At 41.8% G+C, this 23,973-nt stretch overlaps 2 protein-coding genes across 8 annotated transcripts; one reads left to right on the forward strand and one right to left on the reverse strand.

Annotated features, from left to right (window-relative positions):
* The first annotated feature begins 9,974 nt into the window (after window positions 1-9,974).
* RPS27A (ribosomal protein S27a) lies at window positions 9,975-11,827 on the forward strand. Its single transcript, NM_001287205.2, has 5 exons — window positions 9,975-10,138; window positions 10,357-10,411; window positions 10,497-10,582; window positions 11,210-11,341; window positions 11,645-11,827. The coding sequence occupies exons 1-5, from the start codon at window positions 10,091-10,093 to the stop codon at window positions 11,792-11,794; spliced, it is 471 nt and encodes a 156-aa protein (NP_001274134.1). The 5' UTR covers window positions 9,975-10,090; the 3' UTR covers window positions 11,795-11,827.
* A 1,123-nt stretch (window positions 11,828-12,950) lies between these two features.
* Window positions 12,951-23,899, reverse strand: MTIF2 (mitochondrial translational initiation factor 2). Of its 7 annotated transcripts, none has more exons than NM_001199424.2 (14): window positions 23,677-23,899; window positions 21,961-22,192; window positions 21,308-21,413; window positions 19,933-20,104; window positions 19,295-19,455; window positions 18,340-18,516; window positions 17,670-17,809; window positions 16,205-16,329; window positions 15,497-15,701; window positions 14,936-15,188; window positions 14,235-14,375; window positions 13,930-14,094; window positions 13,583-13,723; window positions 12,951-13,209 (listed from the first exon to the last, which is right to left on the reverse strand). In NM_001199424.2, exons 2-14 carry the CDS (start codon window positions 22,183-22,185, stop codon window positions 13,040-13,042), a joined length of 2,181 nt encoding a protein of 726 aa, NP_001186353.1. In that variant the 5' UTR covers window positions 22,186-22,192; window positions 23,677-23,899; the 3' UTR covers window positions 12,951-13,039. The 7 variants fall into 7 exon arrangements, with proteins under 7 accessions (NP_001186353.1, XP_040552913.1, XP_040552914.1 ...); XM_040696979.2 differs by having other exon boundaries at window positions 12,951-13,304; XM_040696980.2 differs by having other exon boundaries at window positions 12,951-13,326.
* Window positions 23,900-23,973: the final 74 nt, after the last annotated feature.

Raw genomic sequence — 23,973 nt, forward strand, 5'->3', positions numbered from 1 at the left:
AAGACCCCTTCTTTCTGTTTCACACCAGCAAGCCACCTTCTTATACATTTATGGCCCAGGAATTCACCTTCCTTCCGCATTTCGGACTAGTAAAGTCCCATTCCTACTGGGTTTTCTGTGCAGAGAATCTCTCCCTTATCCATTTCTGCCCAAGAAGCAAGGTCCGTCTACGTTTTGGCCCATGATATTTTCTCCCCAAAATACCATTTTCTCCCCAAGATATGACATTTCTCCCGCAAAATGGAAACTTTCTCCCCAAAATGATATTTTCTACCCCAAAATACCACTTTTTCTCCTAGAAATACGGCATTTTTATCCCCAAATACCAATTTTCTCAAAAAAATACAATATTTTCTCTTGAAGAATACTACTTTTCTCCCAAAAATATGACATTATGTCCCCGAAAATACCACTTTTCAACCTAAAATATGACACTTTCTCCAACAAAATACCACTTTTCTCCTGAAAATATGACATTTTGTCCCCAAAATTCCACTTTTCTTTCCAAAACACAACTTTTCTCCCCCAAAATACAACTATTCTTCCCAAAATAATAACTTTTCTCTCCAAAATACCATTTTCTCCAGAAAACATGACATTTCCTCCTAGATAATATGACTTTTCTCCTGAAAACATAATATTTTATAAAAAGAAAAATAGTGTTTTGCTTCAGAAAACATCTTATTTTCTGGTGATAAAATGGTATTTTGTGGAGAAAATATCATATCTTTTGGAGAAAAGCTGTATTTCAGTGATGAAAAGACATGTTTTTGGGAGGAAAGTGATGTTTGGGGAGAAAATGTCTTATCTTTGGAGAAAAGTGGTATTCAGTGAGAGAAAATGTTCTAATTTGGGGAGAAAAGTGGTATTTTCTGGAAGAAAAAGTCATATGTTGGGGAGAAAAATGGCATTTTGTTGTTGAAATTGCCATATTCCTCGGAGAAAAAAATGTTTTTTGCATAGAAAATGTCTTATTTTTGGAGAGAATCATAGAATCATATCATAGAATGATAGAATGGCCTGGGTTGAAAAGGACCACAATGATCATCGAGTTTCAACCCCCCTGCTATGTGCAGGGTTGCCAAGCACTAGACCGGGCTGCCCAGAGCCACATCCAGCCTAGCCTCGAATGCCTCCAGGGATGGGGCATCCACAACCTCCTTGGGCAACCTGTTTCAGTGTGTCACCACCCCCTGTGTGGCTTTTTTCTTTGTTTATTTTAGAATTCAGAAGAGTAACCAGATCAAAAACATTTATCACTGACCTTTCCACATCCCTTGAATACATGTTTTCTTTTCATCTCTGCTTCCTGTCTCCTGGTATTTGAGCAATATCTGGTAAAATGAGAATGTGGTCACAGCGCTACCACAAATACAAGAAATAATATTTGCAAGATACCTAGCAGAGATTTCTGTTCTAGTACTGTTTTATTAAAAAAATTCCTTTTACTTTTTTTAAAAAGTATCATTTTGATAAGGCCTCGTGTTCTTACAGTATGTGAAACACCAGGAGTTGCCTCCCTACTCCCAAGATGGTTTATGATCAAAACAACAGTAATCAACTGCTTGTTTTTTTCCAATGAACCTTTTGCGAGAGAGAAGAATTCAATAAGGCAGAAAGTACAGCTTATCATTTACTCCTGCCAGTAAGTATCCTGGGTGCTAGGCTATGTAACTGAACTCATAACATTTCCTCTTATTCTCAACATCTGTAATTTGAAATCCTCTTTTGCACAAGGGGCCAAAGCCAACCAACAAACCCAACAAATGTGGCACCTGTCCTGAAAGTGCCTAATTTCTTCATTAAACTGATATATGTATCTATGGCTGACCCATGTGAGGTTTGCATTTGGAGGAGGGAAATGCAGCATGCCAACCAACTAGGGATGTGATCAAGTCAGTTCGTCAGAGCTTGGAAATCAGCAGCAGCGGTTCCCCCCCCACCAAATGAAGTAACTGAGAATTTTGCTGAATAAAACACATAGATCTAAATCACTTTAAATCCAAATATGTTATTAGCAACTGAGCAGTGGACTACAAGACAGAAAAAGTTTCTTAGAAGAAAAACAAGGCATACAATGCAACAACAGTACAGTTCTCCACAGTAAGTTTCATTTGCTCTACTGTGTACATTTAACTTCATGCTTGCATTGTTTTTCTTATGTAGTATCATTTCTAAAACTTCCAGAGAATGCTTAATACAAAGCAGCAAGTGAAAAGGGCAACTAAAGGAGCACATACCTCAGGCTTGCCACTTGGTCATGTATCCTTGCTAGAAACCACCTCTGCACCTCTTCTAATAACCTCACAATCAGAACATGTAGAAGCATATGGTCACTCTGGGGGTATTAAGCTGAGCTAAGAAAAACACCAGGTGTCAGTAACGAATGCTTAGGTTCTGTCACAGAAATAACTTGGACCTGGAAAACAAACATTTTGTGCACCCTACATTTCTCATAAAACCATGTGGTCCCCACAGTATGTTACTCTGCACCTGCAAACAGACTGCAATGCTTCTTGCAGTCCTTAGCACTTGCTGAGGGCTCTCATCTGGATGTTTGTGCTCAGAAGTCCCACAGAAGCCATGACTCTGTTTACAGAACAGTGACCATAACCAGTGTTTTCAAACACTTTATTCCTCACTTTCTTTTATCACCATCACCTCCTACTTCCCCCTTGCCTTCAAACAGAATTTTATTAAATGCCTTTTGGCATTCAACATCAATGAAAATCCATTCACAGCACAGCAGGTGGGCTACAGAAAGCACAATATTAGCTTAAGTTAAATGAAATCCTACCTAGGAAAAGATATGGTCAGTTGATACAGCTGCAAAGGCATCCTGGCAAGGCCCTGCTTCCTGTGGATACAGAGCAGATGTTTTTCCTACAGCACTGCAGTACCAGCCAGTGAGGGATAGCATTAGGTTCAATCTATCAAAGATAGAAAAAGTTCTAAGGTTCATTACAAACAGCATATCCGTAATGAAACTTTCCTAAATTACAAGCTCTTCAGAGCAGTAATAGGTCACAAGTATATGGAAACACACTACTAAGGGCTATGCATTACTAATAAGGGTTTAATGCTAACCTAAACCAGGAACTATGTGTTTAGCTATCTAACTTAACATTTGTATTTATAGGAAATATTATTCTAAATGCTGAATATGGGAATTGGACACCCTTCTGTTTCTCATCCACACCTCTTACACTACAGAGACTGTTCTCTGTAGACTCTTAAGTCTTCTCTTTTAAAGGAAATTCTCCTGTGAATCTGAACTCTGCAGATGCATCCACAGAACTCCGAATGCCCAGTAACTTTTAAAAAAGGCTAAAACATAAAAAAAAAAAAAAAAAAAAAAAAAAAAAGGCCAGCAGTAGTTATAGCTAACTTAATTATAGAGACATCCGTTATTGGGGAACACACCGCACAGTGACAACAGTAGATGACATTCAGTATTCTTCCTGTTTATACTACGAGCAAGCTCTGCCAACATGCACCCAGTGAATCTGCTGGCAGTCAGTCCAGGCTAAGACTTCCACAGCTGGCTGTTACTGTGCAATATGGTCTTCAAATCACTCAATTTCCACAGGAATCCAAGGAGCAGTTGGATGCACATAGCCAAAGTACAGCTTCCTATGCTGGAAGAATTTGTTAGACGATCATGATAACCTCACTTGTACTATGACTCTATCAACAGTGACCCTTCTGACCTACCATTAAAAAAACAACACAGAGACCAAAGCATTAGGGCGTGCCTACACTGCACAATGCCCTATTATTCAGAACCTTCAGAATAATGATGCACTTGCACCAGTTTCCCTTACCCAAGCCAATGCTAAACCCTGAGCAGTACCTCCCTCTAGCGCTATACTAAAGCACAGACAGAACATACAGAAGCTGGGAACGCAATGGAGAAATGTGTGCCATTACCATATGCCATTCCTGAGCATAATACGGCAATTTCCTTCCATACTGAGAATATATTTCCAGTTAAGCAAAATGCTGACACGTAGACATTCTCATATACGTGTACTGAAAGGGGCCAGTGATCGATACTTGATGGTTAAAGAATTCTCAGCGCTGTTTCTGCACGCTCGGTGTTTGCCACAATTCACACACGGAGCAGGAAGGATTCTTCGCTTGACTGTGCTAAGGGCGCCATCTGCTGGCTGCTATGGGTTACTGCAGCACCAGTCCAGAGCCATTGGGAGGAACAACCGCATCCTGGAACACGATATTAAATAATTCATAAAAATCGTGAATGATATTAAATTAATAATAAAAATGATATCTTATGATTCTCATTGTGGGCATAAGGCACGGCTTCAGAAGCACTGCTTCAGTGTGATGATGTAACTAGCTAGGTCTTACTGCTTCAGGAACAATACCAATTTTGGCATGTCAAAAGAGGAGGTTGGAAAGTTTGGGGAGTATTTTTTGCATTGGTAGGTTACATATGGGCTAGAACTAAAACAAAGAAGTGGTATCTAGATCCTGACACCAGATGGTTTAGAATCCGAATTGAAAATTCTTTATTATTTAATAAAATCTTATAATTCAATAAAATATTATTGAAAATAACATTTGGGCTAGTGTTTGGTTTAGTGGGGAAATACCGGTGGTAGGTGGGTGGCTGGATGAGATGATCTTGGAGGTCTTTTCCAGCCTTGGTGATTCTATGGTTCTATGATTCAATGAATGCTGTTGCTCTTCTCAGACAGTTTTCACCAGAGATGTAGCTAGATGTAAATAGATAATTTAATTCCAGGTTGCCCTAGTGGGATTTTCACTATTTCAAACCAATCTAATCTGGATTAGGAAAACATGTCTCTGAGAACTTCATGCTTTCTCCAAACCAAAAAGTAGAGGCAGACACAGGTCTAGAAATTTAAGTATCATTTTATCGTATCTCCATAAATTAAATAACAGAGATACAGTGCAGGCACAGGGCTTACAGTTTGAATATGTTTTTAGTGTAGCTGTGTTCTAAACTGTGGATCCGGCACTGGCATCAACAATAAAGGGAAAGAAACTCACCTTTCAGGAATTACATTTTTTCAACCCACAGTAAGGTGTGCAAAGATTGTGTCTGTACAGATTTTAACTACAGCAAAGGAGAAGGGAGTCTTAAAGCTGGGTCTGCAATGCTGCAAGAAAGGTTGACAGCAATAAAACAAAAAGCATTTTTCAGCAGTTGCTGTTGATGTGATCTATGCTCACATTGAATTTAACAGTGGATTTAACAGCAGAATAAAAAATGACATCTATTAATGTATCTTTATTTGTGTTTTGTTCTCAAGGATTTAGTCTGAAAAAACAACGAGCTGGGAAGTAAATCAGATGGATGGTGTACTTGTTATTCTCAGATCAGGAGAACCACATAGCTTTGCTGAGTAACCCCGTGTTCTGCAAGATGTGATTGCTTTTCAGACAAAACACACTTGATTGCTTCCAGAGTTACAGCTGAATTTGGAAGGTGTCCACCTGCAGTACTTGTGTCTATGAGTGCCAAAATACTTCAACCAAGACAGATTTCTTCCTTTAAGACAGCTAAAAATCATTGGCTGAACACTCAGAGGAGTAACTTTACTATTTAAGACTACCTAAGTCTTAGCCTTATTTTGCTGATGCCCACCAAAAGCCTCTGACATAATTCTTACTGAATCTTCTCTGAGATTAAGTCATGTTAGATGCCACATTAATCACTTGGAATTAAGGTTGCTCAGAACTGAAGGCACAGGATTCATTACAGCATTTAACCATGGATAGATAATGGTGAAAATCAGAAGGATATGGGTGAGTCTGTAAGCCATTCAATTTACTTTTTCAAGTAAAAATACAGGAAATGAGATTGTGAATGCCTAATTAATGCTTTTGGGATAGAACATCTTTTGCTAAGACTGCTAAGTTTTTGTAGTTTTTAAATTCAGATCCCAAATATGAGCTTATCACAGTTATCAGTGATTGCCTTGAAACTCGACTGAAAGCCAATAAAACATCCACATTAAAAAAAAGTGCTGATCTTGTAAAGTGCAGACATGCCCTTCTATAGCTCTTTTCCAGATGAAGGACAAAATATTCAGCTGCTTCAGTCTCTGACACCACCAGAAACACTGAACACTGCGTTAAACTAACAGACAGATTTTTGCTCTTCTCTATTGCATGTAATCAGCAGAAACAGAACAGTTTCAGCACAGCATTAGGAACAGCTTTACACTCAACATGAAGACCATACTGACCTCCACTAAACAGAGAGGGTAGAACAGGAATTTATGCACCTGCAGACTTTGAGCTCCAAAATGATTTAAAAGTCCTTGTCTGTAACATCAAGAAATCTAATACCCAGTGATAATTTCATCAGCCAAACATTTTTAAATTAAAAAAGAAAAACTGTACATAACTGTTCACGTTCCATTATTTTCCCTAACTCACTTCTTATTCTAAAACCACTCCAACAATGAGAAAAGCACAGCTGTGTTAGCTGTCTCCCTTTCTGTCTTTTAGAGTATGTTCTTACCAGAGAAGAAAGCACAAAGAAAGCACCTTACAGCTTTCTCATATTCAGTTTGGAATTTTAAATGTAAACTTCTGACCCCAACAAACAATTCCTGTTCAGTACATCCCAAATTCCTAAGCACTAAAGTGACTTGCTTGACATTGACTAAAATCTATTAGGAATGAATCCAATTATCAAGCTCTTACATCTGAAATTCTTGAGAGCTTTGATGCTCAGCAATTAATTCAGAATCTTCAGCAAGCTGGCATTCCATCTGGGGAAGGCTGTTTTCCTGTGACAAGCAGGATATCTGGAGCCTAAAAGCAGAGTCCCAGCATTCCCCAAGCTGTGGAGATATACCCTGTGCCCTGTTTGGGTTGATACTATAGGCACCACAACAGTGTCGACATTATAATTAGTCAGCAGCCAATTTCTGTAAATAATTTCTGTGACCAAATAAGGGATCCGATCTATTTAGCTTATGACCTTTTGGCTGGATAGCATCTCCCAGTAGAACCCACTGACCACCCCTTGCAAGAACCCTGTATCAACACAGTATATGCATAGTATTAGATGCTAACATGTATAGCAATTCTTGGAATTCACAGAAGATGTATGAATATTTGCATATTGAATGTATCTGTGTGTTTTTTAGCTCCTGCGTGTGCATGCAAGGAGAGAGATCCCCTGTGCACTCAGCGCTGCAATAAGCTGCCATCAGCTTTCATCATGTAGACGAGTTGATGAACCAATTCTGATTTTTAATAACACGGGATTATATTAGAGATGAGATCTGTACATAAACATCTGCATTAAGTACAAATGCAAAGCCCAGTAATGTCCAATTTCCTTCGGGTAGCTGGGTGCTTTTGAAAAACCCTCAACTTCATCAAACCTTCAGTTTTGAAAGGGCTGAGGTAGATATTTGGAGGGTAGATAAATGATTGATTTAATGTCTGTGGCCACATCCCAGAACTTTCTACAAAAACCAAAAGGGTCACAAAAAGAACATGCCCCGAAAGGACTGCATTTATTGTATTAACTCTGATCTTGTGAACTGCTAGCTTGGAGCACCATGACAACATTCTTTTTACCTTTCAAAATATTCGGGTGAACGTCAGTGGGTCTTATTATTGTGGCTGATCTCAGCTTATTGATGTTGCCTACCCATACCCCTCTTCAGAGCCTTCCTGGCTTCTGCAAACTTATTGAGGGTGCACTCAGTCATTCACTGTCAAAGCAAGCTGTCCCTAGTGCTGAGCCCTGGGGAGTGCCAGAGGTCACCGGCCACCAAATGGATTGAACTCCATTCACTGTGGTGCAGTCATCACCATTAGCCATGCATGGGCTGATCAAGATGCTCTTCATTTCGTGGTGACTTTTGAAGCAGCCCTTGTAGAAGAACATTATACAGTAATAAAAAATATTTTAAATATTTTAAAAAGAGCAACAAAAACATAACACCGGTAGGATATGTGACCTTGTTTTTGTGACACTAATGCATCAGGCTGCTTTGGTGGCAGTGGCTGCAATTTTCAATGAGCTCTCAGGCATCCATTAGAGATTTTTGATGACACTTTACTCTCCTTGTGCTTCGTCCTTGAAAACAGTCTTTCACAAATGTCTGTACTGCCAGAAAGTGATGACAGCGATGGGGCAGACTGTGCAGCGAGGGGTGCTTCTCTCTGGTAGAGAAACACAATCAGATTCTTGAGTTGAATATCTGATTGCAACTCTACATTCCATCTGAAAATTCACAGATTTGCAGTATTTATGTCTACTGAAAATGGAGTCACAAATATGCCCCCAAAATTGATTTTTTTTTTAAACTTGAAACCTCTTCTCAAATTCCTTTATCAAAACAGAAAGCACTGCTGCACATCTTTTTATCAGTTCACAAGCTTCTTTCACTCCCTCTTTTATGGACAGAAACAAGTAAAGCTGCCTGAAGACAGTAATACAGGCCCTACCTCAGCCACTGGTAGCTTCTCACAATAGCATAGACTTTCTGAATATATTTTCTTCAGGTATAAAACTCCCTATTTCTACTGTGTCACTGCTCTTCTACATTCTAGCAAAGGGATATGCATCCTACAGACATAGATATTACAATGCAGCGATTATCACCATTGCTATTATTATTTAAAATATATATTGAACATGGAAGAATGGCTCACACTACCAGAAAACTGGATTTCCCTGGGATGGGCTTAACAGCATGTAACATTTTCTCTTGGGCGCCAAAGTTTCAAAGGGTCTCTCTCTTACAATTTGAGTCATTAATGCTGTGTTTTTAGTTTTTCATAATTCTTCTCAATAGTTTTTTTTATTCTGAGGAAACAACTGAAGAAAAATCCATGCAAACAGAACAGGAACTTGCTGTGACAGGAGCAGAGCTGTGGACTCAGTTTCCAGAGCTTTTTTTTGGTAAATGTGGCCTCACCAGGGCAGGTCACCTCCCTCAACCTGCTCCCAACGCCCTGTGTAATGCACCCCAGCATCCCATTGGCCTTCTTGGCCACCAGGGCACACTGCTGGCTCATGGCCAGCAGTATTTTGTTCTTCTACAAGGGCTGCTTCAAAAGTCACCACGAAATGAAGAGCATCTTGATCAGCCCATGCATGGCTAATGGTGATGACTGCACCACAGTGAATGGAGTTCAATCCATTTGGTGGCCACCAGGACCCACAGGTCCTTCCACACAGAGCTCCTCTCCATCAGGACATCCCCTAACCTGTACTGATACATGCACTTATTCCTCCCCACACACAAGACTCCACTCTTGCTCTTGTTAAACCTCATCAGTTCCCCCCTGCCCACCTCTCCAGCCTGTCCAGGTCTCACTGAATGGCAGCACAGCCTCAAAAGCCTCATATTCCCTCTGGACTGCAGTCTGGATGTTCTCATATGCAGTAACATGCTCTTCTAATGTACTTCTGGGTGCAAGATTTGTGGGAAGACAGTCAACAGAAAAAAACAAATCTTTCTGGAAACTTCTAATACACGCCAGATTTAAAATAAAATCACCAGACAAAGCAATATTTCTTAGAGCAAGCTCTACATCACTGTTCTAATGTAACACAAAGCAGCTCCAGAACCAAGGAACAGCGATCACAGTTCACATCTTTCAAGATGATGAATACACAGAGAAGCTTTATGTGGTGAAATACTACTGGTCAGTGTCCTCCAGACTCACTTTAACCCTCAAAACATCCAACCATCTCAAGGTTCCGAAGTAGAGGCAGTCACCTACATTCCTATCTGTCTGGAAACGTGGCTGAGCTATAGTGTTTCAGTTACTTATTTACTCACCGCACCTTCCCCTCTGGTTCAAAAGGCACGGACGGAACCACTCCCACCCCCTCACAAACTCCAGCTCCCGGCAGCCCTCAGCGCGCCCGGCCCCGCCCGCCACCCCGCCCCCCTCCCGCCCCTCCGCCGGCGCCGCTGAAACCCCGTGCGTGCGGCAACCGCGCTCTTTCTGCGCGCCGCCATTCCGAGAGCAGGACGCGGCCGAGCTCCGCTCTGCTGCCGCGCGTGGCCCCGGCCCGGCCGCCCTTCACCGCCTCTCCCCCGCGGGTGCCGGCCTCGACATGCAGATCTTCGTGAAGACCCTTACGGGGAAGACCATCACCCTCGAGGTGAGGCCCCATCGCGCTGTGCCGGGTGAGGGTGGGCGGAAGCCCGGGAAGGCCTCACCGCGGCCCAGGCGGTGCGGGGCCGTAGTCGGCGCGGCAGGCCGGGCGGTGCGGGCCGGGCTGGTTGACGGCAGGCAGCGTGCTCGGCTTGTTGTGCTTTTGGGGGTTTTTGCATGTTTGTTTGTTTGTTTTGTTTAACCCATTGCTCTGTTTCACCCCAGGTTGAGCCCTCCGATACTATAGAAAATGTGAAAGCTAAGATTCAGGATAAGGAAGGTCAGTTCAATACGTTTCTCGCATCCCACTCTCAGCTTTGTGTGCTTTGTGTTGCTTATCCCATCTCACTGTGTCTCACTGTTAGGAATTCCTCCTGATCAGCAGCGACTGATTTTTGCTGGGAAGCAGCTGGAAGATGGCCGCACGCTGTCTGACTACAATATCCAGAAAGTGAGTAGGAAGCGCTGAACTGAGCACGGTGCTGCCGGCAGAATGGGCTGTGTCTGTGCTGAACTCCTGTGCTCCACCTACACTGAGCCCAGCTAGCCTAGGTGGCACTCCTAGCTCGATGCTACGGCTGCCGGCTGCTGCCACACAGCCCATAGCTGCAGGTCAGAAGCAAAACATTTCCAACAGCTTCCATTGCTTCTACTCTGTTGCTGTGTGGTGAGTGAGTGACTTTAAACTGCTGTTTAGTCCTGCCAGGCTGACTTCACTGTGAGGCCAGGTGAGCAGTGGTGCCACTAAAAAGGGAAGAACAGTTCACCACTTTCAGCAACAAGTTAGTTTGGTTACATTGTTAAACTATTCTGAAGTTTCAGATAGAAGTGAGGAATGTAGACACAACAGATTCAGTGTTATTTAGTCTTTCTGGGCTTTGGAGTGTGGCAGCACACAGTTCTGTGGAGCAGGTTCATTTGCAGACTAAATGGCAAAAAATCCTCTTAGAACTTTCATAGTTAGCTGGAACTTGCAATCCTGCTACTTAAATACTCTGTATATGAAAGAAAAAACCTGCTTAAGTACTACTCTGCTTGAGAAAGCATTTTGAGTTTATTCTGTGTATTTCACAAATAGGAATCAACTCTTCACCTTGTGCTGAGACTGCGTGGTGGTGCTAAGAAAAGAAAGAAGAAGTCTTACACCACCCCCAAGAAGAACAAGCATAAGAGGAAGAAGGTTAAACTTGCCGTGCTGAAGTACTACAAGGTACGTGGAGCTACCTCTTGAGGAAGGTTGGCAAAGTATATGCCTCACTGCAGAGGAACTGGTTACAGCATGTGAAGCCTGTAACTAGCCTGTGTGTCATCAGATGTATTTAAAATCCTATTTGCAAGTATCCCATCTGATAAATAAGAGAAACTTGACTGCTGCAGTCAGGCACCGTTGAACTTTGCTTTGATAATTCTGGCGCAGGAACATTTACAGAAAATACTTTGTAGAAGTGCTTGAAAATAACGAGTGCTAAAAGTGGTGAGTACAGATGAGATGTTGCCTCCTTGTCCTTGGCAGGTGGATGAGAACGGCAAGATCAGTCGTCTGCGCCGAGAGTGCCCCTCTGAGGAGTGTGGGGCGGGAGTCTTCATGGCTAGCCACTTCGACAGACACTATTGTGGCAAGTGTTGTCTGACATACTGCTTCAATAAGCCTGAAGACAAGTAAATGTACTAGACAATAAAAATCTGAAGTTCTGTACTGTGTGAGGATTTATTTCTGCGTGGTATTTCCTCTCCACTGATAAGCTAGAAGGGTTTTAAATTCTGAATGCCAGTGCCAACCCCAGTGAAGTCGTTTCACTCTAGAACTGAAGCACCAACTTTGAGTGCTTTTGGTTAAGACGCTTTTTGTAGCTCTAGAATGCAGCAGTATCATAATGCTTTCTTCCAGAAAAATGTTGCCCTCTAAGTCATTGTGTAATACTAGTGACTGGAGAAGATGTGATACAAACCACTTGTTCTAGGCTACTTACTAACTAAAGGTGGTGGTTTGTCAGGTAAAACTTGTTGCACTTTTTTAACCTGTATTTAAGATTGTTATATAGTACCTGCTGCATGGAATATATTCATCAGTGTGAAAATGCTAGCTCTTAAAAGAGCAGAATGCTGTTTTTTATTTAAATTTTATTCTGTACCTTCTAAAGAAAATTTCCAAAATTCCAAAAAAAATGAGATGAAATCCTGCAGCCCTCAGTGGCCAAAGTGCTGTCCATCTCTACTTGTGAGGCTCAGCAGCTGTGCACTACTAAAGATTCACTGCATGAAATACACATTCTAAAAACACTCCTAAACTTACCGAAATATTCTTTCTTCTTCCCTTATTTCTGGTTAATCTGACAGTAGTTTCTGACCTGCTTTTCATAGCATCAGCAAAAAATGTGAGTAAATTAGTCCCGGAATTATTTTTGTAGGGGCAGGGTGAGTCTGCCTTTTATAAGGAAAGGGGGGGTAGTGATGACAGATGAGAAAAAACTTCAAAGTGGTCTGTTTAATATGAACTGAGAAGACAGATGGTATTACTGCAGTTCTCACCGGAAAACCAGGACATAAAACTGGAAGTCACATTTCCCTGCGAGTGATTGCTAGAGGCAGAGGGCAGTCCACACAAAGCCAACAGTGTTCTGAAAAATGGTACGTTGTGGGGGAAGAAGATGGCTCAGAAACCAATAGGCAGGCATCAGAAATACTTGTACCTTACTTGTTTCACAAACATGAAGTGCTTGTCCTTAGCGTAATCTTGTGCTCCAAGGACATAAGCTGGCTGTTGGATGAGGTCTGAGAGTGGAATAATACAGAAGCAGCAGGTACAGGGACACAGAAGATTTTTTTCTTAAGTAAGTTCATTTAATGTTAAAAGAGTTCAAGGCAAGGAACAGGGCACAACATTTAGTGTTAGGTATCCAACTGTGTTTTAAAACCCTGGATTCCAGGAAGTTGTCTGTTGAATTTCTTTTTCTTCATAACAGATGATTTCATCTCCAATACTGAATTCTATAGGCTTGTCCAAGCTTAATCCACAATCCATACCTGTTTTTATTACCTGGACATCATCTTTATGATGTTTCAGTGATGATAAAGATCCTATGCAGAGAAGGAGAGACAGAGTCCACTAACAGCATCAGAGCATGGAGGTGCTTTGCTTTCCCTGTCTTGCATCACTAAGGTTTCAGATGTAGCTACAAAATGAAAGCAAGAAATCTAGGGATGATGAGTATGTGCAGCTAATGGAAACCAGGCACCAATGCTTTTTAGTGGGATAATCTGTGCTGCTGCTGCTTTTCTATCAGGTATGGAGGTTTGGAACAGGTGTGAATAACACCACTCTTCTGTACTGGGAACAATTCCATTCTGAATAGCACATCTGATTGCACAATGACTAGATGCACACATTTTACACTATTTTCACAAGAACTAGTACCTGTGCACAGGGCTATTGTGTAGCCATTATACTTACCTTTCCAAATAACATTCCCTTTACGGATTAACTTAAATTTCATCTTCTTGTCCAGCTGCCCTTTCTGTACTCTGCACCCAGCTACTGGAACTTTGTTTTTTCCCACTGTTATGGAGAAAGTGTCAAGAACAGAAGCTTCCCCTAAAAAAATAGAATAATAATAATAAAAAACAAAGTAAAACCAAGCTACACTCTTCCATTTACCAAGCTCTTTACCAAAACAGGAAAGCAGCTACACAGAAGTATTAAATATCTGATATAGCAGGAAGACTTTATCGGAGAATAAATGTAAGGCTGCAAAAATGTCATTTATTCATTATATATATACACACTCAATGCAAACTCACCTATTGTATTTTCCACCACAGATGGGGGTAGTCTGCTACTCAGCTCATCTTTCAAATCCTCAATCAGTTTGTAGATGATGTTGTGAAGTTTAATTTTTATTCCCTTTTTAGCAGCCATCTTTTTAATAGTTTCATTGGCTTTCACACTGAATCCATAAACAACACCTGTCAAATATAACAATCAGCAACTGATAGCCAGTAATGACTTTTTAAAGTGAGTGAAAGCATTTGCCGTCTCCTGAAATGTCAGACTTGCAGCAGTTCAGCTTCTACTAAATGTAAACTCATTTTAAACATACACTCACCATTAAATGTTTCAGCAAGACTTAGATCAGTTTCACTGATATCTCCCATTCCAAAATGAATGACATCCAATTTACACTCATCATCTGCATCATAGCTGTCCAGAACATTCAGAATAGCTTCCACAGATCCATCCACATCACCTGTGTATGTAAATGGTATTGCTGTTGACTTAGTATAAATCAATGTGATACTGAAGAATTAAGGCAACTCCACATTATGCAAAATAATCCAAATCTTCTGCTACTTAATACTTTCTTTATATTTCTTGCAGTACATTAAAACACATCTGAAAAGCCTTTTCATTACAAAAGTGAAGTGAATAAATATAATAGGACTAGAAGCTCCACACCTACTGCTATTTTCAGGTCAAGTTTGTGTAGTTTTTCAGCTATTACTTTTAATGCACATACAGTACTGAACATGCAGTCAAGCTGACTAATATGTAGCTGTTCTTTTCTACTGGCCTGCTAATGCAGTACTGCTGCTCAAACAGCTTGCTTACACACACGTGCATGTGCACCCACACGCACCTTCACTGACCCTCTCCTTTCCTTACTGATGGATGTTCAATATTCTGTTCAGTTTTAAACCGATCGAACTTCTGGTAACTGAAGTTTTGCTAATGCTTCAGAACTATACTGCAGACTGAGCATCTGAGAAGCACAGAATCAATGTGGTAGTAAACAGAAAAGGAAAGCACCTTTAATGATTATCGACAGCACATTTTCATCCGTTTCTGCTCTCTCTTTCGGTTTTAAGAGCATGAGATGCTTGTTGGCCTTGTACAGTGCTGCCTTTCTCTGTCTCCAGGTCAAATGGGCTAAATTCTGTTGCTTCTTCTCATATTCCATTCTGTGTTCCTTTTGCTTTGCTTCAATAACTTCTCTGTCCTTTTTCATCTTCTCTTGTTGTTCAACATAGGTTCTCCAGGCCACAACTTCATGTGCCCTTTGCTGGGCATGAAAAAAAAAAAAACCCATCACCTTTCGAATCACTGCAATGAAAATCTCCACCTTAATCCCATTTTATCCTTTTGTTTCTTCTGTCAGAAACCAGCTCTCTGACTCTAAAACATCCCAGGTTAACTCTGAAACAGCCTGACTCAGGCCTTTAATACCCATCTTTCACCACTTTACGCTGGGTACTTAGAATACATATATATTTTCTGAATATGTATATTCTACATATAAACAAAGAAAACCCTTATGTCCTTCCTTCCCATCTTACTTATGACTTTCCCACTAAACAGTTCTTTCTGTACCTCAGATTCCACTTCAAGGATTTCATCTCCTGCTGAAGGGACTTCCTTCCAGCCCATGATTTCCACTGGGATGCTGGGAGAGGCTGCATCTACAGCTTTGCCATTCTCATCAAACATGAAACGCACTTTTGCCCAGGTCTTCCCTGCAACCAGAACACAGCCTTTCCGCAGAGTTCCTCTTTGGATGATGGCTGTGGTAACTGGACTAGCAAAAAGCAGAGGGAAAGAAAGAACAGAGCAAATTCAAGTGACACATTCTATTAGCAAGCTAAGAAAAATTTAAAGTTACTTGTAATAATAACCAAACCTGGGCTGCACTCCTGTCAGACATTTTTTTGCAAATTGTGACATATTTACTACATGATGAGTATGAACTTTGTCAGCTCTACTTTTCAGTGACGTTGAAGTGTTAGAACAGATGTATTTTTTGAAAGTATTTCCTGAACTTACAGGATTTCATTTTAGTAATACAACAATCTGTGCTCTAGCACTTTATGAATGCCTTTTCTGTACATGATGCTGTAGAATTATGATTTAATGCTGAGCTACAAGAACTGCAAACAAACTGTTTCAGTTTTATGTGCCTTTTTTTTTTTTAAATTTAAATACAACTTTAAACCTAAAAATTGAAGTAGGGACCACCTGCACAGAACTGATGCATTGTTACAAACTTCTTCATTAAAGCTGTAAAGAACACAGATAACTTACCCTTTCCCTTTGTCTTTGCGAGACTCAATGATAGTCCCCTCTACCAGACCTGTGTAATCTGCCTTCAGTTCTAACATCTCTGCCAAAAGAACAGTTGCTTCTGCCAAAACCATCAGGTTGTCACCCTGTATGGAACAAAACAAAGTAAGAGTAAAGTAATACACACATTAAAAAGATCTGAAGTCAAAATCAGCACTACAATCTGCCATTCAATTCAGAACTTCTAACAGTGCAACAATTCAATACCAACAACATAGATGGCAATTAAGTAAACAACATGACAGACAGTTAGGACTGCTGGTCCCTTATGCAAGACACTTTAGGAAGAACAGTTTCCTTCTGTCCCTGTTCATAGCATAAAAGTTAAGGATGCAGAAGAAGACCTTACAAAATTCTGTTAGAGATGGGAATGAAGAAACCAATTTATGGATGCCTATTTTGAAAAAGCGTAAGGAAACAAATTACAAAGGACTTAAACTTGCCTGAAATTTTAGGAGATGACTTGTAATGCATTTAGAAAGATAGGAGTAAGCCTAAGACACTGCTGCACCAGTTTGGCCAAAATTAAAAGCAAGGACTGAAGTACTGATATTTGGGCCCCCTGTTATAAGACACATGGAGAAGGGCAGCAGAGCTGTGAGGGCTCTGGAGCACAAGTGTGATGGGGAGCAGCTGAGGGAACCGGGGCTGTTCAGTCTGGAGGAGGTTCAGGGGAGACCTCATGGCTCTCTGCAACGACCTGAAAGGAGGCTGTGTGAGGTGGGGTCGGCCTCTGCTCCCAGGGAACAGCCATAGGACAAGAGGGAATGGTCTCACGTTGTGCCAGGGGAGATTCAGGTTGGCTGTTAGGAACAATTTCTTCTCCCAGAGAGCAGTGAGGCAGTGGCACAGCTGCCCAGGGAGTGGTGGGGTGACCGTCCCTGGAGGTGTCCCAGAGCCATGGGGATGTGGCACCATGGGACGTGGGTGTGGTGGGGGCGGGCTGGTGGTTGGACTGGATGATCTCAGAGTTCTTTTCCAACCTTAATGATTCCATGATTCTAGGTTAGGTTAGTCTTTAGCTATCAGCAGATCACACGATTGCCTGTCTTATCCCTGTAAATACACTACAATACTACATTACTGCAATAAAGTATGCATTACAACAATATTTATTCATCTGCGTTTGAATTTTTTCTTTTCATACATAGCATTATCGCTGCCCTTGATTTTGCACAAATATTATACTACCAGCAAATATAAGAGGACATGAACAACATTCACATTTCCCAAGGAAAAATGAATCAACAGTGATCACTGAAGATCTGAGGTTCAAAATGATTCTGATAAGAGGCAACAGCTCATGGTAACATGTCCAATACCAGAAAGATAAGCATTCATCTTCCAACTGTCAAATAAAAAAATGTGTACGAATGCACAAGTTAGACATCCATGAATGTGACTGTTTGTTTGATCAAAATTTTACCTTGAGTGCAGAAATATTTACAGCCTGAACATCACCTCCAAACTCCTCACAGACCACATCATGAGCCAGCAATTCCTTCTTCACTCTTTCAGGATCAGCTTCAGGTTTGTCACACTTGTTAATGGCAAGGACAAGAGGAACTAAAATAAGAGAACAAACCCATCATTAACCTAACAAAAACTCACTGCTACCAGTACAGCTGCAATAAAAGGTTAGAACAGGTTGTGACTACTTAGAACAAATCAGCTCACTTGGTATCTTCTCCCTAAGCAACCTTAGGAAACCAAAGGCAACTGAGCTACCTTAAGTAGAGGCTTGGAGGAACTATTGTAGTAAAGAGAGAGAACAAAGTAAGAAAACAAAGCTACCTTCAAGCTATGTATGTTTTTCTGGCAAATCTGCAAATCCTGAAAAAAATACTGAAATATCTTTAGGTGTTACTGTAACATTCAGCATATTTTCAGACACCTTCCCCACGGAGAAGGCAGCAGCATGAGGGCAGTTTCTTCACAAGCGTTATGGCTCTAAATTCAAGCAGATTCCTTTGAGAGGTGAATAAATGCATGCACAGCACTCAGTACTGAGCTGCACAGCAACACACACCTTGTACGTTAACTCCGTGGCTTGCCACTCATTTAAAAATGTAACATTAATAAGTTGAACACAGTACCTCCTGCATTTTTAGCATGTTCAATGGATTCTATAGTTTGCTGCATCACTCCATCCTCTGCTGCTACAACCAGGATGACGATGTCAGTCACATATGTACCTCTCGCTCGCATGGCTGAAAAAGCTGCATGCCCAGGAGTATCAAGAAAGGTGATCTTTTCCCCAGAAGGCAGATGCACTGTGAATAAATGATATATTTTATAATCAGCATTTCACATAGCTTTACCTGACCTTTTATAAATTAAGCATTGCTCATTTGAGGACTTTCAGGGGGAAAAAAAATAAAAGATATTTTAGGCAGACAGGTGACTGTTGGCATGGAGGTCAAGGGTGCTTTTTCTTCTTAAAGAAGAAAAAAAAGACATCTTGGAATCTTTCATAATCCAGAACAGCCTAATTTCAACTGCACACATAACCCACTTCAAAGTTCCATCCACATAGTTACATGGATTTGTCTAGTTGAGAGAAAAGCACACCAACATGTAATCTGTAAACATGTAAACAATTTCCTGAGCAGAGTAAACAGAGAGGGAAGCTCTGGTCTCTTCTCACTGCTAACCAATAACAGGATGCACAGGAATGGCACAAAGCTGTGCCAGAGTCCAGACTGGGTGTTAGGAAAAATGTCCTCACTGTGAGGGTGCTCAAACACTGGGTAGGCTCATAAGACAGGTGGCTGATGACCCAGGTGTATCAGTGCTCAAGAGGCACTTGGATGATGATCTCAGTAACACACTTTGACTTCTGGTTAATCCTGAAGCGGCCAGGCAGCTGGATCTCTGTAGGTCTCTTCCAACTGAACTATTCTATTCTAGTTACCATAAATTATGCTTTCCTTTTTCACTGCTTGCATATAAACCGAGTACGCTGCAACATTTTCCCCAATGACCTGTCAGCAAGTCAGCTCATTATGTAAGATAAGTCACTTTACACACACGGGTACACTTGGATCATACCAAGAAAAGCACCAATGTGTTGTGTGATGCCTCCTGCTTCCATGGCTGCCAACTGAGTTTTTCGTAGGCTGTCAAGTAAAGTTGTTTTCCCATGATCAACGTGGCCCATTATAGTAACAACTGGGGGCCGTGGAGTTAAGAATGCTGGGTCTGCAGGAGGTCTGCAAGCAAGACAAAATACATTTCATAAACATCAAAACAGTTCACGACACCACCACCATGCCCACTGTGGCTAACAAACTGCCATTTGCCAGCGCTCTGCAGTGCAGAGGTAAGCCCAGCTTCTCCCCACCATAACCACAAATCCTAGCTACATCACAGGTTGCCCTCCGAGCATTTATTCTTCCTGCTGCATCAATAAATGCAGCAATTCAGTACACTGAAGAAGAGTTGGCTTTACTTCAGAGGACCACTTAGGAAAACCTCACCTAACACTAATCAAATCTGAGCATCAGTTTAACCTGTAAGAAAGCAAAATAGTATTTAAAACATACAGTTTGCCATCTGTAGTGTACAGTTCCTGATTACGACCACATCAGGCATCATCTACATGCTGTTAGAAGAAAATAAAGTACACAAACAACACCTGGAGAAGCAAATAGGCTGAAAAGAACAAGGAGAAATGGTTCATAGTTCACCGTTTCACTGCATCTTTGTTTTCTCTTTCTTTTTCTTCTCTCAGTTTTGCTGACTTATACTTCATTCCTGATTTTTTAACAATTAGCTTGATAGAGTCTTCATATAAAATGGAATCTGGTTCCAGGGAATCAACATCAATATCTGTGTACAGCAAGGCTTCATAAATATGATCTGAAAAAAAGATAAAGACATTCAATAATCCTATCAAAAAAGCACATGGGACTGAAACACACAAAAATAATTTGTCTGTTAACAGCTCAGATTGTACCAACAAGTTTCATTCACAAAGCATTCTTGCTTTAGGCACAGTTATCTAAAAGTTCCTGTTAGCCACACACCTGCAGGGAATAACTTCTATCCAAAAAGCCTATGGAAAGTGACTCATGAAATAAGGAAGAAGGAAATCTGATAAATCTGCTCATTGCCACTCTCTCTGGTAGTGGAAATACAGAGCATACTGCACTAATCAGGAATTGTTACACATGGAGTTCAGCATCATTACCAATCTCTCTGAAACTAAGAGAGATGCAACAGACTCTTGTTTCTCAGTTTGTTTCTGAGAGGGAAGTTTGCAGAAAAGTACTGAACTGGATAAAATAGATTAGGAATTGCAATTACAAAGGCATGTAATTATTTCAAATGTCAGTGGTCAAAGCATGTTAATAACTCCTTAGAACATCCTTGAAAAAATGATTAAACTGAGCCACTATACAACCAGGAATTGTTCATGGGGTTAAAAGAACAAGCCTACTTCTGCAATCCAGTTTTAGGGAATCACCTGAAAAGGAAAGTGTTATGGGCAAGTTCTTAAGCCACCCCCGACACCACACTCTCCCCAGTGAGTCAAATGACTGTTTTAAGGGAACACAAATTGCTCCTGAATCAAACTTCCTCCTCCCAGGCAGGTATCTAAGGGCTGGACCACAGGCAGATGCTCTTCTGTGCCTTCTCTCCTTAGCCCTGAACTCTGCACTCACAGGGATCCATCCTCAACAAAGCAGGATGCAATATTTCTCTCCCCACAGTATAATTTAGCCCTTTGGGAGCACAACCAGAGAGCAGCCTATCCGGATCTGCAGCCCATCTGCTGGAGAACAGAGTTCTGGCTTCTTTACACTGAAATGTCCTCCCTGACAGTTTGGATGGCCTGGCATTTTTTCCTCTTCAGCCTGGCATCACGCCTAGCAATATCTTCCCCCCTCTCTGGTTAAATATATGAAACAAGTTATTTGGAACAGGCCTACACTGCAAAGGGACGGATTGATAACCACTAACACCATCTTAGAATATCTTTGACTTCACCGTTCATGAAAGTGGTACAACTGATAGACACACCACAGTTACATTTATCTTGAACAACAGAGAAGCTCTCACCTACGTCTTTACCCATTGCTCTTGCAAGTTCCTCAACAGTCATTTGCTGCCTTATCTCCACTTCCCCTTTGGTCATCGGTAATTTCCTTCTGTCCTTTTTCTTCTCCTGCATGGAATTAGACATGTACATAGGAACATATAGCTGGCATAAACTAAGAAATAATAAAAACAACATGAAAAAGACAGTGGTCTCAAGCTGCATGTTGCAAACATCTTTCTGTCTACAACACTAAGATAAATGAATGACTTAAAACATCCTACTGAACACTTAACATGTATACCCACACTACCTTCAATAGTTTTTAATTTTCAACAGTCCAAAACAAGGAAAACAAATCATTTTTTCTTGCCTTTGAAAGATTCACGATGTTGCTGCTAAGAGTACTTCAAGTCAATATTTGAGGAGTCACAATCATAGAATCATAGAATTGCTAAAGTTGGAAAAGACCCATCCAGTCCAACCATTCGTTCGCCCTTCACCAATACAGCCTTAAATAAGTACATTTTGTACAAAAAAATTTAGAACAGCTTCTGTATATTCATTAATAAAGCTTCCTATTTTTATTTATTTTTTTGTTATTAAATGCTGAGATTGTTTTCTCACACTTTGAAATTTCACATAAAACGTGTGATTACTGAGTTTTGTTAATTACCTCCTTAGTAGCTAGATATCTGCATGGTGATGAGGCAACCCTGATAAACTTGTCTTTCTGCCAGCACTGTAGATACAGATGCACAGACTGTCTGGGCCATGCAGATGATTGTACAGGCTTCCATTGTGCTCTGTAAACTCTCCTGCAGGGAAGAGTGTGCAACTGCCTGCAAGCACCATGGAAATGGATCAGATTTCCAAACTTCAGTATCAGTCTTCGATTCATTTCCTCACTGAAAATGCAAAAGGACACAATGAAAGTTGCTCTCTGCCAGGATAATACTCAGAGGAACACAGCACACAAACATCACAATCAGAGAATCATAGAATTGCTCATGTCAGAAAAGACCTTAAAGATCATCGAGTCCAACCGCAAATGCTTCAAAGCAGGCTTTTTGATACAGACAAAGTTGAACTACTTTGCAACAGTGTTCATTTTTTGCTTTACCTTCTGGCACTTTAACTATCCCATTTCAAGCATGGATCTGTTAATATCACCACAACTTAGAAGTCTTCCATTCATCTCTACTGAACTTTAATATAAATTACTAAAATCATTACTCCAGGTTCTGTGACATGACCTAAAAAACAAGGGACGTTTGTGCTCTCTGTGCTACACTAACAGTTTTCCTGCTGCAACTAACTCTCCACGTCAGTAAAAGCAATCTGCAAAGTGCCACTTATATGAGCTATACCACTACTGCAGGACTGCAGCCCTGTCGCGGTATCAGTGTTGTCACATGCACAGAGAAATCTTTCAAGGCTAAGCCATGGTTTAGTAAATAAACGTTCCAAGATTATAGAATCATATAATGTCTTGTGTTGGAAGGGACCTTGAAGATCATCCAGTTCCAACCCCCTGCCATGGGCTGGCTGCCCCCCACCAGCTCAGGCTGCCCAGGGCCCATCCAACCTGGCCTTGGGTACCTCCAGGGATGGGGCACCCACAGCTCTCTGGGCAGCACTGCCAGGGCCTCAACCCCTGTGAGTAAAAATGTCTTCCTAACACTTAATGTACATCTGCCCTCTTTCATATTAAAGCCATTCCCCCTTGATTGAAGTCCTTCTCTGCAGGGCTGCTCTCAGTGGGTTCTTCTCTCAGTCTGTACTCATATCTGGGATTGCCCTCATCCAAATGCAAAGTGTTGCATTTGGATTTGTTTCACCTCATTTGGTTTGCATAAACCCACTTCTCAAGGCTGTCCAGGTGCCCTGGATGCCATCTTTTCCCCTGCTGTATCAACCGCACCACTCAGCTTGGTGACATCAGCAAACTTGCTGAGGGCGCACTTGATCCCACTATCTGCATCACTGATAAGGATGCTGCAGAGCACTGACTCCAAGACAGACCCCTGGGGGACACCACTCCTCACTGCCTCCCCTGGACACGAAGCCACCACCCTCTGGCTGTGCCCATCCAACCAATTCTTTATCTACCCAACGGTGCACCCTTGGAACCCATCTCTCCCCAGCTCAGAGACAAGGATGCGGTGTGGGACCATGTCGGAGGCCTTGCACAAGTCCTGGCAGATGACACCAAGATGCCCCTGTCAGACCATGTCACGTCGTTTTAACCATCCATTTTGCTAACCATCCCGAGTAACTCTCTTATTTAACCGACTCCTCCCACTCAGTTTGCTACTTCGGGGAACCTATCTGCACTCGCAGGTGCCCCTCTCAGTACCTCGGCTATCTCCTCTCACATGCGGTTCCGTACCATCCTCCAGGCAGCCCCCGGCGGGCGCACGGCTCTCAGTCCTCTCACAACGCCTACGGTCCCGTCAAGAACTCAGGAACCGCCTCACCCCGCAGCCAGGGGCTGTGAGAGCAGACCTGCCGCAAGCAACACCGCCGAGCACCGTCCCCGCCGCCCTGCCGGCTCTGAGGAACGCAGCGACCACCCACTGCCGCCCCGCGCCTGACACCATCCGTGCCGCTCTGCGCATGCACCGAGTGACGGCAAACACTGCGCAGGCGCAGTGCCCACCACGCTCGCGGCCAATCACAGCGTGGG

This window comes from Gallus gallus, chromosome 3 (assembly GCF_016699485.2).
Source record: "Gallus gallus isolate bGalGal1 chromosome 3, bGalGal1.mat.broiler.GRCg7b, whole genome shotgun sequence".
In the NCBI taxonomy this organism is placed as follows: Eukaryota; Metazoa; Chordata; class Aves; order Galliformes; family Phasianidae; genus Gallus; species Gallus gallus.